Source organism: Antechinus flavipes, chromosome 2 (genome assembly GCF_016432865.1).
Source record: "Antechinus flavipes isolate AdamAnt ecotype Samford, QLD, Australia chromosome 2, AdamAnt_v2, whole genome shotgun sequence".
NCBI lineage: Eukaryota > Metazoa > Chordata > Mammalia > Dasyuromorphia > Dasyuridae > Antechinus > Antechinus flavipes.
Genome location: NC_067399.1, coordinates 255,038,919 through 255,063,746, shown reverse-complemented (window position 1 = coordinate 255,063,746; position 24,828 = coordinate 255,038,919). Strand labels below are relative to the sequence as shown.

The following is a 24,828-nucleotide window of genomic DNA, read 5'->3' as shown; positions in this document are numbered from 1 at the left end:
TAATTTGGTTCTGACTGTACTCAGATTGCTGGCCAGGAGATTGACACCTTTGCTCCAGGGTTCTGTTCTAGAATCTATCTCTACAATTTTTCCAAATGTTCAGAAAGGATGCCAGGAGGCTTTGTGAGAATTCCAAATTTCAATCACTCTCAACAAATGAAGTTGAGCTGAGGAGCTGTCCACCAGGTTTGATGAATGTAGACACCTGTCTGGATTATGAGCATGAGATCGGACTTGACAGACTGGGTCAGCCTGGCTTTCTCCCATCAAGGTATAGCTTTAGAAAAGGATATCCTCCATAGCATTTTTGGGACAAGGATTGCAGTGGCCTGAGGCCCTGGAAACTCTAGATGGCTTCCTGAGGAGGGCTTTTAACCTCATTCTGTTTTAGAGCTGAGGTTTTCTTTATAGGGGAAAGAACAGCATAATTAAACTAGGATTGTGATTCCAGGTCCTAAACCGATTGGGAATTTCTGCACCCAGAGTGGGTGGTATAAAAGCTTATTTCAGTTGAGGTGACTGGGGTGGAGACAAAGACCCTAGAACGCTAACAGTAGGATGTTTTCTGTGGGAGCTGCTAATGCATTGTGAATGCCAGAGGGGCTCACCCTAGCACACTATCCTGTAGCTTCCTATTTTAACTAATTATTCTAGCTAACTTGCTCTAAGTTGTTCTTTCTAACCACTCCTACTTAATAATTACAGATATTAACAGTGCCCTACAAATTTAGCATCCTTGATCAAAGTTTTACTCATCTTATCCAACATGACTCTGAACCTAGGATATATACTCAATATCAGAGCTTTTTATTTCTCTCTGGTACTAAGTTCTGACCCATATCCATCCCCAAGACTCAGACATGTCAGAGACCTTTTTTAAAATAAATGATCATGTGGTTTGTTGTACCTTATTACCTCTCTGTTCTGACTTGTCATGGATATACATATATATATATATATATGATATAGCTATGATATAATATAATAATATAATACTAGAACTAAAGAAAGAGGATATGCTGAATATTGGTGGAACACAGAAAAGGGGCAGGGGGGGAGAACTCAGGAATGTACCTCGGTGCTATGAATCTGATGAGAAGAGGGAATTATGTACAAGGCTTGGAAGCAACACTGATACATTCTATTCTAAACTTTTCTTTTTTTTCTGAAATTTGCAGAGATTATCCTCCCCTTCCTTAAGTTCATTAGTGTCCTGGATGACTAGTTCTAGTTCTGCTTGGCACTGCTACTTACTACTTTTTCTCTCTGGGTCTTAGTTTCCCTATTTCTTTTTTTTTGGGGGGGGGTGAGTGGGAACTGAGATTAAGTGATTTATCTAGATCACACCGCTAATAAGTGTTTGAGGCTGGATTTGAACTCCGGTACTCCTGATTCCAGGACCAGTACTCTATCCACTGAGCAACCTAGCTGCCCCTGATTTCCTATTTCTAAAATGAAAGGGTTAGTTAGAATAATCGGTTTCTAAAAGCTTACATACACAGATACCGCTTTTTAAATTTGCCTAAAAGGTAAGCTTCTCAGCAATTTGGGAAAAGTCATCTTTTCTACATAATTCAGTGTAATCTAGGGAAGTTACCATGGACTTGCTTGAGAAATTTATCATCGAGTAAATTAATTTGTTTTTCATTTCCTCATTCCCCAGTCCTAGGTCAAGGGAAGATAAAAGTTTGGAGCTAATAAGAGACTTCAAGACATCAACAAATAGAATTTCAGAAATCTAATGCCTCCTTCCTAAGGGAGACATAAAAAAGATGGGAGGATAGCAGGATTAGTGCATAGAACAGTAGACTTGGCGTCAGAAAATTGTTAAGGTATGTCTGTCTTTGTGACCCCATCTGGGGTTTTCTTGGCAGACTTACTGGAATGATTTGACATTTCCTTTTCCAGCTCATTTTGCATTTAAGGAAACCAAGGCAAAAAAGGTTAGTGTTTGAGGCTGATTTTGAACTCAGATCTCCCTGACTCTGGTCCCAGTGCTCTATCTACTGGACCACCTAGCTGCCCTGAATCAGGAATACCTGACATGCAAAATCCTGCCTCATACCCATTAGTTATGTGATAAAAAGGTGGGCTATTTTTCTTTTTCAATTCTCTGCCCTTTTTAATTCCTTTTTCTTAATCCATTTTTTCAAATATACTTTTTAGCTCCTTTGCATTGAAGTATCAAAGTATACGTTGATTTAATTTAAAGGATCTTAGTGAACGCTTTGAAGAATTTCTCTACTTCATTCTGGTAATAGATCAGTACATAAGCTGCGATTCCTTCCATGGTGGTCTTTTAGTAAGTACTTTGTAAGCACTGCAATAGAACATGATCAAATGTTCCATTAAATGATATTCCTTATTGCTTTTGGAGACAGTCATCTCTGCCATTTACTTTATTTGCCTCCCCATTTAGCTACGGTTTCCTTCTTTGTTTTGCTTTCATTTATAATGAGAATGCCGAGATTGTTACAATTCAATTCCTTCAGTATTATGTCTACTTATTGGTCTTTGGACAAGGCTCTCACTTTTAGAATACCAATAGCCAAGTTAATGCTTATAGAGGGTCTTAAATCAGAATTAAATGTAATTCTGAATCCACTCTGCCTCATCACTCTGCCTTTGTCCCTGAAGGAATGGAAGCGACTGAACAAGGATGAGGGCCATTTTGCATTTCTTTTTGTTGCTTGGTTTTCCATGAGCAAATAATTCATCACCAAGTAGGCAGCTACTGGTAATGAGTCTCCGTTCTTAGGCTAATCTTCAAAAAATGGATTCAGTCTATTGTCATGACTATAATGGAAGCTTTTCTGAAGTGGTAAAACCTGGCAAAGGTGAGCAGACTTCAAGAGCAGTGAGACCCGAGAAGAAAAACTTCCTAAGTAAGTTTACTTACTGAGGATTATAGCAGTAGTGTGAGACTTAAGTCCCAGAGGACTCAGAATTAAGGAGTGACTTTATTTGAGTGTTTTAATCAGAACCAGATTAAAAAAGTACTTTGTACTTCAAGAGGAGGGATTTATATTAGAATTGGAATAAAAATAACATCCATGAACTTGGGCAGATTTTCAAGTTTTACAAAGATATTTCCTTACCACAATACCGTGTTGTAGAATATAGTGATCATAATTCCAACACAACAAATATTAGTATTTTTAACTCTATAAAGACCACTGTGTTGAGTGTTAGGGATACAAAAAGGAAAAAAAAGAGGAAATGCCTGCCCTCTAGGGGCTTATATTCTCATAAACTCTACATAGGAAGCAGAGATTCTGAACTTTTCTGGAAGTGATTTTCTGTGATTGTGGTTTTGATTGCATGACCCATCTGATATGTATTTTTACACTGAAGTAAATTTAGTTGGAGATAAATGGAAAACATCAATACATACTTAAAATTAAGTGAATTAAAATTAATTTTGTTTGTGAGAGGGTCTTTTGGAGAACAAGGGAATTCACATATGAAAACCAGTATTTGTCCTTGGATTTTGAAGCACTGGTGAGCAGCATGGAACACAAGTTATAGCTAGCAGATCTGGGGTCAAATCTTACCTCTTATGGTTTTTACCTGTATGGGGTAAATTGCTTAACCTCCCTGAACCTTAGCTTCCTTTCTACAAAAAAGAAGGGTTTGGATCAGATGAATTCTGAGGTCCCTTCTAGCTTTAAATCTGTGATCTAAAAATTGGAAATCACTGTTATAGAAGCATTTGCATCCAAGTCAGAGAATGTCCTATTAGTCCCACGGGTTACCTAAGCATCTTCTTATATTCTATCCTATCTGTCTATTCAAACATAATGGAAAATATTGAGGTGATGTATGGGATGGTGACCCTTACCCAAATTAAAATCAGAGACTCAAGGTAAAAAAGGTAAAAAGGGATTTATTGTGATCGTGCCAGAAAGGGCAACTCCCAACAGACAAGGTGTTAGCAGAGTTGTGCAAAGTGCAAACTGCTAACATAGGATTGTATAGACCAAATGCAGAAACCCTCACCCCTCTGACCTTTTCTCCCATTGTCTGGGGGAGTTCTGGTTTATATACGAAATGTAACAATAATAACAAACTCTTAACTTAAATTTCCCTAGAGAACTGCTATACAAGCAGATATTCTTGGATGATAGAATTCTGTTACCTGAATTCCCAAAGCCATCATCACCTTTAAAAGAAGTCCTTAAATGCTAATTAAGAAGTGGGGGAGAAACAAGAAGGGAAATATTCATCCAAGACAATTGAACACCTGCAGCTTTTTAGCTATAGCTCAACTTTTTTTTTTGCAAAGTCTCTAGGTCTTATTCCCATGAGAGGTCTTCACTCAGTTTTTCTCATTCAGTGTTTAAGGGACATAGTAGTTATAGTTGGAACACTTTCCAGTTGTGTGATCTTGGGCAAGTCACTTAACTTCTGCCTCAGTTTCCTCGTATGTAAAATGGGAATAATAATAGCATCTACCTTTCAAAATTGTTGTGAGAATAAAATGAAATAATATTGTAAAAAATTTTGTAAATCTTAAAGCACTATATTAAGCATTTATAATAGCTTATAATAATAGCTATTATTATCAGCAGCATCCATAATTATTAAAAGTCTGTTCCATTCAGAAGAAAATAAATCATTCCAGGGCAGAAGTATGAGGATTTTTTTGTATTTGGGGGCAATATACTCAATGACTTCCCTCAGGCTTGATATGGTTAGTACCCAGAAATCATCATCAAATATTTGGGAGTCCCTTGTGCCTCCAGGATTATATTAAATGTACAGTAAGCCTTTTTCATAAGGTAGTGAATATATAATCTTTGTCCTTTTGATCTAAGGATGGAATACTAAGCATGCAAACATATGGAATTGTGAATGTTATGGTGGAGTCATAGGTTGCACAGATTGAGCTAAATAACCCCTATGCTTCCTTCTAACTTTCAGATTCTGTGATTAAATATTGACAAAGAATAAATGCATGTGAATAAGCTTTTCATTTGGTAGCACATAAATTTATAAACATGTAAATTTTTAGCTTTATTTATCCAGTAAAAAGTATTTTGAGTATGATGGGGTTAAGCCAGCAAATAAGAATAATGTCATCCTCATCTAGAGGTGAATTTTTATTTGTTTGAAATAGGGAATTATTCACTTCTGGATGTTGAGTGACTTTCCCCATTTTCACTAGGAAGCTTTATTTTAAACTGTGATTTAAAATGAATGTTAATGACATTTAGTTATTTTTTTCTTCAATAGGGTTTTACTATTTGAAAGCTTTAGAGGTCCTTTTTTATGGAGGGCCTTGAATGGTTGTGGGCTATCAACAAAAGAGCCACCTTGATTTCCACTTCATTGGGAAAACAACATGAGAATCAATATTGACTAAGTGGATAAAGGAGGATCCAGGCCAGTGAAAGCTTTTTATCTTTGGGACTTCTAGTTGGGTAACAAATGAGTCTGCAAAGCAGATAGAGAATCATGAAAAGTGACAACTGATTTGGACTTAGGAAGGTCAATGTAATAGAAAAAAAGATAATGGCTTATATTTCTATAGAAACTTAAAGTTAAGAATCACTTTACAGGAATTAAAATTTGTTTCCATAGAGCCCAGCACAGTGGCTGGCACAGAGAAGGTGTCTGATAAGTGCTTGTTGATAGATTGCCAGTAACCAATAAGAATTCAGTAATCAGAAGAACCATTCCTCATTAGAAATAATGTCCAGAAGAGACAAAGAGACAGTTTTCAAAGGAAGAAATACAAATTTCTAACATGAAAATTCTGACATATGAGAACATAAAATGTGTTGTAATGAAATATATGAAAAATGTCATATATCACTAATTATTAGAGAAATGAAAATTAAAACAACTTGTGATTTTCTACCTCACACCTATTGACTAGAAAAGATGAGAAAATGGGGAAATGACATTTGTTTGTGGAGCTATGAGAAACAGGTATATTAGAGCACTCTTGGAGAAGCTACGAATTATTCTAGCCATTCTGGAAAGCAATTTGTCACTAGTCAGAAAGTTACCAAATTATTCACATCCCTTGACCCAGTTTTACCATTTTGAGGTCTATATCTCAAAAGAAATCAAAGAATGAAGAAAAGGATCTGTAGGTACAAGAATATTTATAACAGCTCTTTTCATAATAGCCAAACATTGGAAACTAAAAAGGTATTCTGTTTAGCAAATGATTATATGTAAATGTGATGAGATATTTTACCATAAGAAATGATGAACAATTTCTGAGGACACTGGGAAGAGCTTTATGAACTGATGGAGAGTGAAGTGAGCAGAAGTAAATTTATATAGTGATAACATTTTAGAGAAAAACAGCTTTGAAAGATTTTAGAACTCTGATCTAAATGATTCATGATAAACCACAAGCCCAAAAGAATGAAGATACAATATGCTACTTACCTCTTGGCACAGAAGTAATTAATTTAAAATGCAGAAAGTGACATGCATGCTTTAGATATGGTTAATGTGGGAATTTGTTTTGTTAGATTACTTAGATAAGTACTGAGGCATTTTGCTTAGTGGTGGGGGAGTAATGAGAGGTTAATTTAAAAATATTTCTTACTTGAAAAGTAACTAAAATAAATCTAAAAATAAAAACAAAAAGGAATTTAAAACTCAGATAGAATTTGTGTGTGAGAGAGAGAGACAGAGAGAAAGAGAACAAAGAAAGAGAGAGGAGAAAAACAGAGAGGAAAAAAGAGAGAGAGAGGAGAAAGAGAGAGAGAAGAGAAAGAGATGGAGACAGAGAGAAAAAGGAGAGGGAGGGAAGGAAAGAGAGAGAGATGGACACACTCACACAGAGACAAAGAGACAGAGAGAGAGGAGAGAGGAGAAAAAGAGAGAGAGACAGAGAGAAGAAAGAGAGAGAGACAGAGAGAAACAGAGAGGAGAGAGAGAGAGACGGAGACAACACAGAGAGAGAGGATGGAATGGAGAGATTAATTCTTCCTATCTGGTCTAAACTGGATGTGTTAATGTCCCAGTCACAGCATTGATCAGCACGGAAGTTTTAACTTGCTCTGTTTTTCTGAATTGGGCTGCTCTGCCAGCTCCTTAGGCATCCTGATGGCCTCCCTATCCTGGAGGTTCATCATGTTGATGTTAGAGTTGATGTGTTACCCGGTTGGATTTATCCAAAACTTTGGGGCTCAAGACACCCCCCAGCCTCAGCTCTCCAGCATCAGGGACTTACAAGTGTGTCAGCACACCTGGCTAGCCAGGTAAGATTTTACCTCCATCTCGATGACTAGATTGCTGATTGAAGGAGAAAATCCATGGCAGGTATGAATATACGGTGCCTGAACTCAAATGAAATGAAACCTGACATCTAGCAGGGATCCAAATTTAGGATTTGTAAAGGTCACTGTGCATAAATCCCTTAGGTAAAGATTGAGTGCTGAGCATATCACTGCAGCTGATGAGAGAGACAAAATCTTTCATGCCCATGGGGGATTTAGAATTTGGCTGTGAAATGAATAAATTCTTATTTCAAAGGCCAGCCTTGTTATCAGAGTGGTAATGAATGGGAGGTATTTTATAACATTTTCCAGTTAGTGAAAACAGTTCAAAATATGACAGCATGTGGCACTTGAAGGTTGCTTCAAAAGAAGATATTAATTTACTTTGGAAGCACAGCAGGTTCTCCATCAACCTTCCTCTCAACCTTCCTCCCTCCCACTTTCCTTCTCCCCTCCCCCTCTCTTTTTCTCCACCCCTCATTCCCTGCATACACAGCTGTCTTCCAAGGACAAACCCTATCCAGCTCGGGAGGTTTTAAATCGCTTTCTTTTAGCGACATGCTGTTTGGTTTCCTTCCTGAAAATTGAAATATCAATTCTTTGGCTGCCTTCTCTGGTTTTGCATGCCAGTGATGTCACTGCCGAATGCCATCTCAAATGCTGATCGTTTGAATTCTACCTCTAAGTTAGTCATTGTTGCTTCAGCTGTAGACTTTCTATTGACCTTTCCAGCAGTTCTTTCAAGATACTGATACTCCACGGAGTCATCACAGAGAAGAATATAGGAATATGAACTTGCAGACGGGGTCACATCGGTGATCTGTAGTGCCTTAGGAAGAGTAAGTGTTCAATAAATGTTTGAGGAATTTTTAAAAAAATCAATGGAGTGGTATAGCATTCAATCCCCGATCATGGTGCCATGGGGGAAATTTGTAGATTATGATTATACATTCATCCATGATGTCTATCATGATTTAGAATGAGTGTAAGAAAAATGGAAACCATGATCCTAGCCTTCTAGGAAATGATTAAGCCTTTTAGTTTTTCCTCAATATTCTTCCAGTATTCAATATTTTTCTCTACATCCCATCCATTTGGGGCAATTTCTGGCCATCCACTTTGTCACTGAACTTCCTGACCAATGGGTCACTGAACTCCAGAGACTGTCCTGAGAGATTTGATCTATATAGTTAACCTTTCCACATCTAGGTTTAGGGATGTGATGCTGTGGCACCTTTCACCCTTACAATCTGGAAAATTTATCTAAAAATTTTTGATGACCCTCCCTTTGTACCAGAGAAGTCCAAATTTTTTTCTTTTTCTTTTATAATATTTTAAAATTTGGGCTAAGAATTTAGTCTAGGCTCTATGTCATTTGCAGTTCCTGCAAAACTCCTCCCAAATTCTTATCTAATTTCTTATGCTGATCTAAGATGACACCTCAATGGGAAAGTCAGTTATGGAAGAGATAACTGTATTCTTCTTTGGCGTTACCAGCCTGGGGGCAAATAGTCCTGATTGGTAGGTGAATGAGCTAGTACAAATTCAAGCCCCTTTAGCCAGCTGTGCCAGCCACAAATATACCAGCCTCTCCACTTTCTACCACTTTTCCTCTCTTGTTCTGGGGACCATGATCAAATCAGTGTTACTATTGCCCTGGAAATGGGCACGTCAGTTAATTCATCCATGGCTCTATTAGCCATCCCTCTGGCTTCTCACACCCTGGGAATATACCTTTTGCCATACCTTCATCTTTCCCTGACCACTACTTCTCTGCATTGTTTCCCCCTTGTAAGCTCCTTGAAGCCAAGGATAATCACGCTTTTTTATCTACTACTCAAGTAAAATGCTGAACAAATACTTTTCATTTTGATCATTTTATTAAATGAACTTTTTGCTAACTTAACTTTGGGCCAGTATCTTCTGGGAATCACATGCAATGACTCCAAAAAACTTCTCCTAGTCTATAGCTAATTGTTTAATGTCCGTTCTCACAAATATGGTCTGGATTATTTAATTCAGTGTCTGTTAATTGCTTGCTATATACAAATGGAAAAATGAAAGCCCTTGCCCTCAAAGATCTTACATTTTATGAAGAACTTGCTTTCTGTGTTTTCCCCTAAATGGATCACTGTGCACTACATTTGTGTTCATCTGCTACTTACTTGCCCCCTCACATAGCTTTGTGAAGTCTTCCTGCAGTGTACCTCTGTATACTTAACATTTCCCTACTTTGGAGAAATTGGCATCTATCTTAAGCACGTGGAATTTATTGGGTCACCTGAGTGTCATTGATCCATAACAAAAAGACTACCACAGTCTGGGGACCTGGTCAGAGCCCTGACTCTGATATCACTTGGCTACGAAGCATTAGGCAAGTGATGCTATTTATCTAAACTTTGTTTCTTACTTCTCTGACCTTCTCTCTTCTCTTTATTTATCTAATTTCACTTCTTTAGAGTTAAGAAAGCCTCTTTTTGGTTTGTTCATTCTCCTAGACTACTTTCTAATCTCAATCTCTGTGTTAGGACTGGATCCTGGGCACTTCTGGAAGGAAAGTCTGCGTTGGTCTTGTTGCTATTATTGGCTTGTGTTAATTTAGTTTCTCAAGGTAGCTGAGACTGGCAACATGCAGGCCTTGAGGGTTTCCAAAGTGGTCAGATCCAGGGCACAGTCTGATTGCTGCCCACCCTGATCTTACCTCTCCAAGTTTTTCATCTGGGTTTGGGTCTGAACAAGAGAAAACTGCTGCGGGACGCAGCCATTATTAACCGTCTGGGAGCTATGCTGATTTAGTGATAGAACTTATTCTTCCCTTTGGTCTATGATTCCTGCTTTGGTCATTCTTCTGCAGCCTTCACACTGAGCTTAAAATTAGAAGTGCGACTTACTTTGCTCCTGGAATACAAGTCACAGAGGCTTCCACTTGTTATAAAACTTGCTCTTCTCTTGTTATGCAGCCCAGGGCCTACAACCATTCAGCACCGTGGGCAGATTTTTGGGAAAAGAGCTTACTGTACTTCATTCTGTTGTATGCATAGGCAGGTCCCCTCTTGCATCTCCGACTCAAAAAAGCTACACTTAGCACTTGTTCCACATCCTGAGTGAGGTTACTGTGCCCCCTTCTATGGTTCTTGGGGACTCCTCTTGCCCTGGTGAACATCTTCCTGTGCTGAAGTGCAGGACTTTCTATCTCTCTAAGCCGACCTGAGGTGGAAAAATGACTTACTGGGATTTTAAAAAAAACTGATTTCCCAAATAGGATTCTGTCCAATGTGTTTTCTAGATCTTCTTGAAGGAGATTTTTGGAAAAAGAGCTTACTGTACTTCATTCTGCTGCCCTTCAACCTTGACACTATCCTCCCTTAGCTCCCAACTTTTAGCAAAACTTAAAGACTCTACAGAGGAGATGGAAAGCTATACAAACCCAGCCATTGTGTAGCACTCAGGGAAGATTAGAGTTCTAGGGGATTTATAACAATATATAACAGTCTCTTGTTCTTGATGACGCCAGGGGACCTTCTGGCTGTCAATATTTATTCAAAAGTCTCTTTGAGTTAAAACTAAAAAAGCTCCTCTATACCATCCAGTACAGAGCTTCTGAGATAGGTTATGTGACAGTGGGCAGCTTGCCTTGCTAGACAGGGCACTACAAAAACATTTTGACTCTGTCCACAGGGAATCCTTGGGGTTGAAGGTCCACAAATGATTTTCATGGACAGGAGCCCCTTAAGCTTCTTTTCTTTCCTTGAAGTATTTGGCTCTTTTCAACAATGAGGTGATTCAAAGCAATTCCAATAAATTTGTATTGGAAAGTGCTATCCAAATTCAATGAGAGAACTTTGGAGACTGAGTGTACATCAAAGCATGGGATTTTTAATTTTTTGTTGTTATTGTTATTGTTTGACTACTTGTTTTTTTTCGTTCTGGTTTTTTTTCCCTTTTGGTCTGATTTTTCTTGTGTAGCATGACGAACATGGAAATATATTTAAAAGAATTGTACATGTTTAATCTACATCAGATTGCTTGCTGTCTTGGAGAGGGAAGACAAGGGAAGAGAAAAATTCAGAACACAAGATTTTTCAAAAGAGAATATTGAAAACTATATTTGCATGTATTTGGGAAATACATTTAATGTATTTAATTTAATACATTTGCTTTAACACAATTTAATACATTTAATACTATTAAAAATAAATAAATAAAATCTAAGCATAGCCACTAAAAAAAGATAAAATAAAGAAAGTGATCCATGTGCTTAATCTATCCCTGCTGATTCTAAACTCTGCCTAAAACAGGTGTTTGAAGCTTTTGGCATTGCTGTATTGCTAGATCCTTAGAGATTTAATGCTTTGGAAATTCCCTGTTCTCCACATTCCACTCTTATGGGGTATGGGGTGAGGGAGATTTTTAGTATGTTAATCGGTGCCTGCCAGAGGTATCCAGGAAGATATTCCAGATGCAGAATAACAATGCTTGACTTACATCAAGGAGGAAGGGTCAAACCAGAACATGTTGATATTGGGATGCCTGTGGAATGCTGAGAAAAACTGAAGAACTCAATTTGCAGATTGAGGAATTTTGCATGAGATCAGTGGGGAAAATTGCAGGGAAGGACAGGGAATTAACAAATTTTATACCTCAACAGTATTCCTCAGCTTCATCTCTTCATTGTAGTAGCTTTTGGTCTCTACTCCAACTTGTTGTGGATATATACAGTTCTGATCTCTTCTTAGCCCTGTGGCTTTGTAGATAAATGGAGTAGCAAGGAAGATCTAAATGTGGTCCAGTCCAGATTATTGAGAGGATCTGAATAGAAACAAATGAATTATCTTTTGTGTGACTGAAATTGAGAGGCAGCTATGGTGGATGTTGTGGTGCATGGAGAGCCAGCCTTGGAAGCAAGAAGTCTGACATTCTGGCTGTGTGAACCTGAGTGTGCTTTATTTAGGCAACACTCTTGAGACTGTAAATTGTAGTGAGGGTGCAAACCTGTCTTGGTGGAGGGAGTTTCTCCTCCTGGAGTTCCTTGTACCAATGAAATCAGAGCTCTAATCCCTATTCCTACGTATCCTTTGAATTATCCCTTCCTGGAACTTCTGTTATCTTGCTTCTACCTTCCCTCTTTGCATCCCTTGGGCATGGCTCCAATTTGCTATTTTTCCTCCTGTGTGTACTCTCTTGGGGAACATAATATTCCTGGACAACAGACCCAGAAATGCTGGATTCTATTAAGATCAAGTATCCCTCCTGTATGTGCCAAAATGTTTGTGGCAGCCCTGTTTGTAGTGGCTAGAAGCTGGAAAATGAATGAATGCCCATCAATGGGAGAATGGTTGAGTAAATTGTGGTGTATGAATGTTATGGAATATTATTGTTCTCTAAGGAATGACCAGCAGGATGAATACAGAGAGGACTGGTGAGACTTACATGAACTGATGCTAAGTGAAATGAGCAGAACCAGATCATCATATACCTCAACAATGATACTGTTTGAGGATGTATTCTGATGGAAGTGGATCTCTTCGATAAAGAGAGCTAATTCAGTTTCAATTGATCAAGGATGGACAGAAGCAGCTACACCTAAAGAAAGAACACTGGGAAATGAATATAAACTGCTTGCATTTTTGTTTTTCTTCCCGGGTTATTTATACCTTCTGAATCCAATTCTTCCTGTGCAACAAGAGAACTGTTTGGTTCTGCAAACATTTTATTGTATCTAGGATATACTGTGACATATTTAACATGTATAGGACTGCTTGCCATCTCGGGGAGGGGGTGGAGGGAGGGAGGGGAAAAATCGGAACAGAAATGAATGCAAGGGATAATGCTGTAAAAAATTATCCTGGCATGGGTTCTGTCAATAAAAAGTTATTAAAAAAAAAAGATCAAGTATCCCTGAGCTTTAACATTACATGTGTCATACCAAATCTCCAGCTTCTTCCTCTTTCCTCACCTCTTCTCTTCCTTCTTTTTCCCTTCTCAGCTTGCTGCATTAGAAAGACAAGTATTTGATTTCCTGGGATATCAATGGGCTCCCATCCTGGCCAATTTCCTTCACATCATAATTGTCATCCTGGGCCTCTTTGGAACCATTCAGTATAGGCCTCGATACATTGTGGTGGTAAGTAATATTTGCCTGTTCTAATCTCCCTTTGGCTAGGAGGATCATGGGAGGCCTGAGTAGAATCCAGAAAAGAATTCATTGAAAGAGAACAGAATCTGTTTGATTTTTCCTCCTGAATCTGTCCTATTCATCTTTGTTTTATTTATAAAAATGGACCTTTTCATAAGTTACTAGAGTTAATAATAAACATAGGATACTAATTTTAAGAAATAAGCAAAAACTCTTTGTCCTAGAACTGGAGGATGGATGGAGAGAAAGGAATTAGTATATTATTGTTGATGCTGTAAAAGCCATCCCCAAGCCTTTCTTTCCTGCTCTGTTCTTTAACTCAGCCTGCAATCGAAACTGACAAGTCTCCTGTCCTTACTTCAGCAGAAAAGGAAAATTGTCAATTTAAATTCCCTGCTGACTCAAAGAATGGTGAAGGGAGAGAAGTAGTGAGAGAAGCATGAAAGTAATCAACCTGCATTCTTCCGTGGGATTACTAGCAGTGGTCCCCTACCATAGAGAGGCTGAGGAAGACTTTACTATTTTATTTGCATAGAATCCTGGAATTGTAGAGCTGGAAGGGATTTGAAAGATTATCTGATTCCATTCCATCACTTCATTTGACAGATGAGGAAATATAGGTCCTGAGAAGGAAATGACTTGGCCATTCTCATGAGGTGAGGTGATAGGACAAGTACTAGAACTCACATCTCTGAACTTTGCAGGGCATTTATCACTGGAATTTGTTGATATCAGCAGTTCTCCTTAAAGACTTAAAGTAAATTAAACTGAACATTTTCATGCAATGGTTGTTATATTCCAATATTCACTCAAATCTCCATTGCAATGAAAAAGATCTTTTATTCACTGTGAAACTGTAGTCCAGGTAATTTTAGCCATTATAGTCTGGTCAGCCACTGAATAGAATGAAGGTCAGCAGAATAGTCCCAGAAAAGGCTAATCATTCAATATATGCCTTATTCTAATACTGATGACCCACAAATTCCAAAATCATCCATCGTCTTGATAGAACTTGCAGAAACTTAGACTCATGTTCTAACTTTTTGCAAACTGATTTAATGAGCAATGAAGGGGATGGGTTATATGCAGAAATTTGTTGTTAGACCAGGATGACTTGAAGAATATTTAGGAAGACTGCTAATGACCTCCAAATGTCTTTTTCTTTCATTTATTCATTAAAATAGTAATCTCTCATCTCAGTGTCCCATACTTTAGCCCCAGTCAATTTCAGGTTCATGGCATGTATTCTAGCAAATGTTTTACAGACCTTATGTTTCTTCCTCCTCCAAATGCTCATATGATCTGATATTCAATGTGTGACTCCTTAATCTGCAGAATCTCTGACTGTGAATATCATTATGAAGTTCATCAATCTTTGCTCCCACATGGCAACCAAGGAAACTACATTTATAGTCTTCCTTTTCAGTGCTGGGTCAACATCAAGGCAAGGGGATTGAGGAGGAATCATCATACCATGACTTAAGCTAAGAATTAAAGGCACAGAATCAATCAATCAATAAGAATTGATAGAAATAGATAACACCAATTTTGTGCTATTTAATAGGCTAGGTGCTAGGGATACAAATACAATGAATGAAACAATCTCTGTTTGCAATGAGCTTATGTTCTAATCTGGGATACAACAAAGTACACATATGTACATGTAGAATCAATATAAAGAAATGAAATATAAATAAACACAAAGTAGTTAAGCACCAGGTAGTTTGAAAGAAAGGACATTTAGTAAGTTGAGGGTTGAGAGAGTCAGGAAAATATTTATGTAAATGATTGTGATTGAACTGCAGAATCTTGAAGGAAGAAAGAATTCTATGGGAGAACTAAGGAGAAAGAGTATTCTAAGTATGAAAGATGGCTAAGGTAAAAACATGCATATATGTGTGGACTTCAGAGAAAAGGACAATTTGACTGGAAAGATACCATTAGGCAGTTGTGAAAAGCTTTAAAATAATCTCATTGGCATGTGCAAATCTTAGTTAAGTTAGGCAAAAAACAGACGTCCAGAAGCAGAAACCTTATCTCCAAAGTTGGACAGACACTTTCATGCCATGAAGATTAGAGAATGAGGGATCCTTTGAAAACATTCTCAGGGTCTGGTCACAACATTGTTAAAATGTGTAATGACTTTTATATAAGACAGCTTTTAATCTTCTCCAAGCTAGTTATACAAAAGCAGGGAGGAGTCACTTTCCCAGTTTGTTTTGCATTCCTGATTTCTCTTCCATTTTGTTTCCTCCTAGTATGCAGTGTGGACAGCCATCTGGGTCACTTGGAACATCTTCATTATCTGTTTTTACTTGGAGGTGGGAGGACTTTCAAAGGTGAGTCAAGGATAGGGGGCTATTTGAAATACAAGGAAACCAGCTGGCTGTGGAAGAAAGGGAAAGACAACCAAGCTCATGTGTCCCTCATTAAATTTAAGAGGGTAGTGGAAAGAAGGGAGCTAATTCACTCATCTTGATGCGTTTGTTGTGTGCCCCTTAATTTCTTGATTCAAAGCAATTAGAAATGTTCAGAAAGTCAAAGCACATTTCTCAGATTCTGGGCAGTAGCTGTTGTGGTTAAAATTTTAAACTTATAATTCAAAACAGGACAAAGGAGTTCTGGAAGCAAAAAGGATTGTGTGAAACAGAGGAATTTAATAAAGACTTGGTGACTTCCCCCACTCCCCACATATATACATACATTTATTAGAGTAAATGCTTTGAGAGACCCAGCAGCTCCAGCTGAAAGCTCTGATTAGCTGCCTGCAACATGTTAATTGTATTTCATTATCCCCTTATTATAGGCTCCCCCCCCTTTTTTTTTTTTAATGTTGCCTTTGTGCTTAGGAGTGGAGATTGTGGGGGGGGAAGGACTGATCCTTGCTTTTCCTCTTTTCATACTCAGCAGCTAGCTCCTTTTGGTCTTTTCAGTAGGATATTTAGATGGTACTTAGAACTAATAGACACCAAAGTTGTCAATCCCAAACTGTCTATAAATTGCTAACTAGGAAGAACAGAGCTCAGAGGGACAAATTGGTCTGGGTTCAGTTCTGGATTTTTTCAGGAGGCCAGAAGGCTTGGGTCAAATGTCAAGTTGCAGATGTTGTCTTGATCAGGAATCTGGCTTTGGGAAAAACCTTTCCAGGTAGGGGAAATAAGATTTCTTAATTCCATAACTAATTGCTCTTTCTGGGGGATTACCGAGTTGCCTCAGGGCATTCCCTTACTCAATACTCTTCACAAATTCCATTCCTGGTGGTAACCAATTAAACTTTAAAACTCTAACCCCTGGCCCACATTTGTCTATTAGCTCATTGTTGTTGTTGCTGTTCATATCAATGAGGTCAGCATTCATCAAGCATTCACTGAGCATGACAGGCAGAATACAGTAGATGAAAGAAAGTGTTTTTTACAGGGAGGGTGAAGGGAAGTCACGCTCCATTTTTGATGTTTCATTAACTATGCAGTGCCAGACGCTGAGCTCTCTGATAGGATGTTTGATGTATCAGACCTGCAGCTTTCTTGAGTTATCTGGATTTAACTGCTTGAAAGGAGCTTCTCTTGCCCTGCAATTTCTGCCATAACGCCAATGCTTTTATAATCAAAGAGCACAGTCATCTTTGTTGGTTTCATTTAATTCTCTGTCAAAGATGCTGGTTTTGGCTAGAGCTGTTTCTTCTGCAATAGCTTATACATTCATAAACCCCACCATGGGACTTTTTTTTTTATCAGTCTTGCTATAGCACAATCTCATATATGGCAGCAGTGATGACATTAGACTGGGGAATGTGCCTGTCCTTTGTCATCTTTCTAATCATTATTAGAAAAGTCTTTGCAGACAGATATTTTATAAGTTTAGTGAAAGGTTGATGGGTCGTTCAGTTTTGCAGAGCTCCTCATGAAGGATTCATGTCAACCAAATTGGTTGGAGAGAATGCCAGCTTATCCATTTCCTTCCCTAAAACCTTGGTAAAGAGAGCAAGAGCTGGGGTCTTCTAGGACAGGAGGAGAAACAAAGTAACAGAGTTTACAGATTAGATGATAACATCCGGGAGAGATGATTGCATCAGTGATTATACACTGACCTGCAGTGTCCAGGTTATTTAAGAAAGGGAAGCAGTGCAAATATTGCCAGTGAATATTGTGTAAGGCTGGCTGGCATAAGATTGTGGGTAAGGAGTAAAGGAGAAGAAGAGACAGAGAAGAATCTTGCAAATCTAGGAGAGCAGAGGGGTTGTTTGTACTGGTCAAATTTTGTGGTAAAGTATTCATCCCTTGTGTACTCTGCTGATCACCATCCTCATCTGGAAACAAAGTGCACAGCAGGTAGTATCTGTTTTCCCCAGGCATTTTTGTCAATCTGTTCTCCCCTCTTCCCCAACTCTCTCACAGATTAGACACATTATATCTGGGGAGTGGTCTAGGAAGATTTCTGTCTCAGAATCGACAAATAACTGCTGGTTTCATTGTGCAGTTTGGGACCATTTTCCCATCTATAGAAGGCTATCATGGTGGGAGGCAGGCAGTGCCATAAGGAGGGAATGAATTCAGAGTGTGATATATAATCTGCTTGCCCTGCCTGGTTTTAAAGCTGCCTGAATACTATGTTCTCTCATTGCTCTAGATTTTCAATTGTTTTAATCTACCCCATTCAGGCATAGAAAAATTGAATGCTAATGTGATCATGCTCTCATAATGGTTAGTGATGATAATATTTCAAATTTGCCTTGCATTTTAAAAAAATAATAAGAGATGTGAGAGTGCTGCTTTCTAGCAGACATTTTTTCACCCATTTCTGATGCCTAAGTTACATTGAGACCTGGTGCTAATACATTACCCTTATTTGTCTTTTTTTTTTTTTTTTTTGTATTTTTCTTAGGGCACTCTTAAGAGATAGGTAGAATAAGCATTAGTATTCCCATTTTACAAATGAGGAAACTGAGGCATAGAGAAGTTAAGTGACTTTTGTATATTTACCTAGCTATGGTCAGGACTTGAATCAAGTTTTTGATTCACAGGCCAGCACACTTTTCTGTGAAGACCTCCTTTTCCAGGAGAAATTTAACTGGTGAGTTGCTGTACAGTAGAGATGTGCCTAGAAAAAAGCAAAGAGACAGCAACATTCACTCAACAAGGGAAAGATGAGAAATGACAATGGTAATAATAGTAATGCCTAATATTTATATAGTGAATAAATGTTTGCAAGTGCTTTACTTACCTTATCTTACAATATTTGACAACAACCCTGAAAGGTGGCTGCCATTATCACCTAACCACCCTGTTAGATTAGTAAATCAAGATGAGTCAGGCTGACTTACCCATGGTTACTTAGCTAGTAAGTGCCTGAGGCAAGATTCAAACTTGTCTCTTCCTTTTTATAAACTAATTTTTATTCTGAAACTAACAAATGCCAAAGAGAATGATTATATCTCATAGAACAGGAAAAACATTGTACATAAAATGACAGGTCTCTAGAATGTACAGTTTGCTTTTCTTTTTAGGGATTTATTAAGAACCTCATATAACTTTCAAAGCTGTCCTGTTTAGGGTTTTGTTGCTGGCCTTTCATTTTTTCCCTTCATTTAAAAGGAAAAAAAAGCTGCCTCAATGACTTTTTTTAATATATATTTTATTTTTTCCCCTTACATATTTTGTTTTCAAATGTTTTTGTTTTTATTGTATTTTTATTTTATAGTCAACAAACAATAGCAATGGTATATTCTGTTCTTGGCATCTTCTGATCAATTGTGTGATTGCAAAAAATATAATATTCTGTAGAATATCATTTACAAAGGCTTGACTGCTCCTTTTGATGTGTTTATCCAAGATGCCTTTAGTATAATCATAGATTATTTTCATAAAACATTTTTTAGAGATCAGAAAGTTGTCATTCTGACTTGAGAGTTAATGGTATATCCTCAATCACATTATTTGATCATAAATAGTTGTGGATTTTTTTTCCTAAGCATTTTGTACCCTCCCTTTTTTTTTTTTTTTTTTTTTTTTGCTGAATCTTGGGAATCAATCATGTGATGCTGTCTTGAATCTTTTTTGAGAATACCTAATCCAGTGCTGCTGCTTTTCTTAGTCTTTTTTGTGTGTGAATTCATTTCTACTTTCTTATCTAGTACATTTGGGCCTATTATTTCATTTCTCTATCAGTTTTCTCATATTTTAACAGCCCCTTGGTCTTCTCCAAATGCAAGCTCCTTGAAGATAGATGCTTTTCTTTCTATCCCCAGAGATAAGCCTAGAGCTTATAGTTTCCATCCTGAGAAAATTAGAAGGGAGCCTTTGTATCTTAAAACCTATAGGCCAGGACTCCATTTTGGATATCCTCATTTTATGTTTAAACAATTTTTTTAAGTTTTGGGTTTTTTTTTTTTTAAAGTTTTGAGTTCTGAGTTTTATCTCCTTTTCTACCCAAGGTAGATATAGGTTATATATGTACAATCATGTGCAACATTTCTCTATTAGTCATTTTGAATAAGAAGACTTGAATGAATATTAGTCATTTTGTACAAAAAGATTTGAATAAAAGAATGAAAGTGGAAAAATAGCATAAAAATATTGCTATCACTGTATACAACATTTTCCCTATTCTGTTCACTTTGCATCAGTTCATGTAAGAATGACTTTCTTTTTTTAAGATCTTGTTACCCTATTCCTCCTCATTTTTCAACACTTTCCCACTGGAAAAGAAGAAGAAAACCAAAGCCCTTGTAACAAATATATATAATCAACTAAAATTAATTTTCAAGTTGGCTGTGTATTGAATAGTATGGTTTTTTCTGCATCTTGATTCCATCACTTAATCCTCTGTCAAGAAGTCAATAACAAACTTCATCATTCTTCCTCCAATTGTAGTTGATCATTCCATCAATGAGGGAAGTCAAGTCTTCCTAACCCAATACTGTATCCTAGATTACCTAGCTGCTATTTGGTAATAAGGGATAAGAAAAGATGAAGAATGAACTTTCCTGTGAACAATCTTGGGCTTCATATTTTTGGTAACTCTGCAGAAGGGAAAGATAGGTGACTTTGAGGAAGTAAAAACCAAAAAGTTGGAGAATGTAGGTCTTATGCTTATATTTAAAGCTTCTGCTGCACAAAGCCAGCATGGGGTTAGAGACAATAAATCATTTGGAAAAGCACTAGAGGTTTTAGTGGACTACAAATTCAATATAATCCATCTGTAACCTGCTTCAAAACAATCTTAAAAACTGCATTGATGGAGGAAGAGTATCTAGAATCTATACTCTGCCTTGGCCATACTATATATTGCATTTAGTTTTGCACGCCCCATTTTAGGAATAGGGAAGCCAGATCAGGGATGGGAGCAAAAATCAGAGAATGCAAGGATTGGGTGGAGGAATTAGGAAGAGAAGTGACTTATGGGGCATAGGATGACCATCTTCAAGGATTTGTAAAACTGTCATGTGGGAAGAAATATTAGACTTTTTCTGATTGGATCAAGAGAGAAGTAGGTGCAAAAAGTAGAAGTTACTAAGAAGCAGATTTGGACTTAATAGGATGAAAACCATTATTGGCTGCTTTAGAAATTATCGGGGTTTTCTTTCACTGGAGGATTCCAAGCAAAGGCTAGATAACCACTTGTTAGGTATGCTATAGGGAGATGCTTTTGTCAGGTGTGTGTCAGACTTGATGTCCTCTAAGAGATCCATTTCCACTCAAAAATTCTGAAAGTCAAAGATTCAGAGAGTTATTTTGGTTTTGGCCCCAGAAAGACATAATTAGAAACTGTGGGTATTAGTTCCAGTCAGATTTTACCTTGATAATAGGGAAAACATTCTAGCAATTATAGCTGTTGAAAAGATGAATTATATTGCTCTGGAGTTAGGTTGTTACACTTCATTTTATGTCTTTCTATATTACTACTTGAGGCACCTAAGTGGGATAGTGGATAGAGGTTTGGGCCTAGACTCAGGAAGAACTGAATTCAAATTTTACCTCAGAATTGGAAATTAAATGAATGCCCATCAATTGGGGAAGGTCTGAATAAGTTATGGTATACGAATATAGTGGAATATTATTGTTCTATAAGAAATGATGAGCAAGGTGATTTCAGAAAAGCTTGGAAGAACTTCCATGACTTGATGCTGAGTGAAGTGAGCAGGACCAGGAGAACATAATACTAACAGCAGGATTATGTGATGATCAACTATGACAGACTTAGCTCTTCTCAATAATACACTGAATCAAGACAATTCCAATAGACCTGCAATGAAACTGTTATCCACATCTAGGGAGAGAACTATGGAGATTAAATGTATGTTGTTTTCACCTTTTTTGGTGGTTGTGTGCTTTTTCTTTCTTGTGGTTTTTCTCTTTTGTTCTGATTTTTCTTTCACAACATGACTAATATGAAAATATTTTTAAATGATTGTATACATATTCTATATATTAGATTGCTTTCTATCTTAAGAAGTGGGGAGGTAAAGAGAGGGAGGTAAAAAAAATTGGAACTCAAAATCTTACAAAAACGAATGTTGAAAACTATCTTTACATGTAATTGGAAAACTAAACTACTTTTGGAAATTTAAAAAACCAACCAAACAAATTTGACTTTAGATTCTTATTTGGCATTTTCCCCTGCCATTTTACTTCTCTACTTCAGTTTCTTCAGATGTAAAATAGGGATAATATTATCACTTCCTTCTCAGAGTTGTGAGAATCAACTGAGATAATATTTGTGAAGTTACATAGCACATAATAGTTTCTTAGCAAATGCTGGTTTCCTTTTTTCCTATTTGTAAAGGATAATATAATATGATTAATTAATTAATTGAAATATTTGACCCTCTCCAAACCATTTTCTGTTAAGCTACCAAATTCATTTTCCTCAAGTCTGATTATGTAACTCCTCTGCTTAAAAAGCTTCCATGGTTCCCTATAGCCTAAACAAATAAACAAACAAAAGGATAATGTAGAAGGGTTGCCTCTTCAGGAGAACTAAACCTCTGAGAATTTCTTCTAATCTTAAATTTTATAAGTAAAAGTGAGAATGGGACTGTGACTTGTGGAGATTCAGCAATGCTAGATCCAATTGTCCCTATATGTAGTAGGTAACCTAGCCAACTAGTCAATCCTAGAGATTCTGATGTGAATGAGATTGTATAGTACTTCAGAGGTTTTGGAAACCTCAAGAAGTCTAGAGAGAATTTTTTTATGTCCAGTTCAAAACACACACACATACATACGTATACCATCATCATCACCATCTTCATCATCATTAAATCCAGTTTATGTGGTTTATATTTCTGAAGCTAAGAGCATCCTTTAAACCTGTCATTGGGTTGGTAGTAATGGAGAAAAATGCTGATGAGTCTGTCTGATGTGAATAAAGTTCCTGCCTTGCACTACAAGTGAACCCTCATTTGCATATGGACTTCAGAGTAGGTTGCTCTTTTGGTTGGAAAACCATTCCCTTAATGCATCATTACTATAATGCCACTGGAGGAAATGCTGGAGAAACTGGATTTCATTTAAAAAGTTATTCCTTTCATATACTGAAGTCTCTTCATATTTTTAAGCCAGAGCTATAGTTTTGTCTGCCATCCCCTGCTTTTTCTGGCTCAATGTCTGGCTATGGGGCAAAAGCCAGAATTTTAGTATAAGGACGCTGTTACAGAGAAAAGTCTCTATACATATCACATCCTACCCCCACATCCTCCTAAGAAAAATCTTCATTGGAGAGAGACTTCCAGTGTTCAGCAGTTCAGGGGGCTACCTCTGGGATAATTTTGCCCAAAGCAGTTTTCTCTTTGCAGCTAAGTCAAATCATACCAAAAACACTGGTCTGTGGGACAGGTGTCTAGAGTACTGTTGCTGCTGCTTCCTGAGAAAGGATCCACAGGCAGAATGTGCCCCCAGAACCATCCAGGGTCCATAGGCAGAATGTACCCCCCAAATCTTCCATGGTTTATAGGCAGAATGCACCCCCAGAACCATCCAGGGTCCATAGGCAGAATGCACCCCTAGAACCATCCAGGGTCCATAGGCAGAATGCACCCCTAGAACCATCCAGGGTCCATAGGCAGAATGCACCCCAGAACCATCCAGGGTCCATAGGCAGAATGCACTCCTAGAACCATCCAGGGTCCATAGGCAGAATGCACCCCTAGAACCATCCAGGGTCCATAGGCAGAATGTACCCCAGAACCATCCAGGGTCCATAGGCAGAATGTATCCCCCAAACCTTCCATGGTTTATAGGCAGAATGCACCCCCAGAACCATCCAGGGTCCATAGGCAGAATGCACCCCTAGAACCATCCAGGTTCCATAGGCAGAATGCACCTCTAGAACCATCCAGGGTCCATAGGCAGAATGCACCCCAGAACCATCCAGGGTCCATAGGCAGAATGCACTCCTAGAACCATCCAGGGTCCATAGGCAGAATGCACCCCTAGAACCATCCAGGGTCCATAGGCAGAATGCACCCCAGAACCATCCAGGGTCCATAGGCAGAATGTATCCCCCAAACCTTCCATGGTTTATAGGCAGAATGCACCTCCGGAATTATCCAGGATCCATAGAGAATGCACCCTGGAACCATCCAGGGTCCATAGGCAGAATGCCTCTCCAGAACTATCCAGGGTCCATAGGCAAAATGCCCTTCCAGAATTATCCAGGGTCCATAGGCAGAATGCACCCCCAGAACCATCCAGGGTCCATAGGCAGAATGCACTCCTAGAACCATCCAGGGTCCATAGGCAGAATGCACCCTGGAACCATCCAGGGTCCATAGGCAGAATGCACCCCAGAACCATCCAGGGTTCATAGGCAGAATGCACTCCTAGAACCATCCAGGGTCCATAGGCAGAATGCACCTCCAGAACCATCCAGGGTCCATAGGCAGAATGCACCCCCAGAACCATCCAGGGTTCATAGGCAGAATGCACTCCTAGAACCATCCAGGGTCCATAGGCAGAATGCCCCTCCAGAACTATCTAGGGTCCATAGGCAGAATACACCCCTGGAACCATACAGGGTCCATAGGCAGAATGTATCCCCAGCCCCATCCCTACTCACAAATCATTTCCTCATAAGGGGACATCAGTCTTGAATTAACTGATCCAGAGGTATGAATAGCTACTATGTTTTAAGCAAAAGGAGATATGAATAGTTGATATGAATCAAGTAGAGATTTGGTTAGTGCTGGTTGGGGTTTAATTCTCCCTCTCCCTTCCCATTCCCGAGATCCATGCCTTCCATGAATCTTACGTTCTGCAGCTAAACCTGAGAAATTGGGGCTTACCTAGAGCATCCGCAGCTAGCTGATTGATTAATGATAGGACTCAGTAAGGGCAGTGAGCTAGAAAAAATGGAGTTTGTTAACTCGGCAGCCAGAAGAAGAGGCTCTTATGGGCAATAACTCAAATGGAGTTGAGTGAGTTAGGTAAGCAAGCAAGAGAGCGTTGAGTG

At 38.2% G+C, this 24,828-nt stretch overlaps 1 protein-coding gene across 2 annotated transcripts in view; it reads left to right on the top strand.

Annotated features, from left to right (window-relative positions):
• The window catches only part of NKAIN4 (sodium/potassium transporting ATPase interacting 4), a 111,442-nt gene that overhangs the window by 44,162 nt on the left and 42,452 nt on the right, over positions 1-24,828 (top strand). For both annotated transcript variants that reach the window (XM_051976741.1, XM_051976740.1), the window contains exons 2-3: positions 13,231-13,368; positions 15,639-15,719. In XM_051976741.1, coding sequence (XP_051832701.1) covers positions 13,231-13,368; positions 15,639-15,719 — 219 coding nt within the window. The remainder of the gene's footprint in view (positions 1-13,230; positions 13,369-15,638; positions 15,720-24,828) is intronic.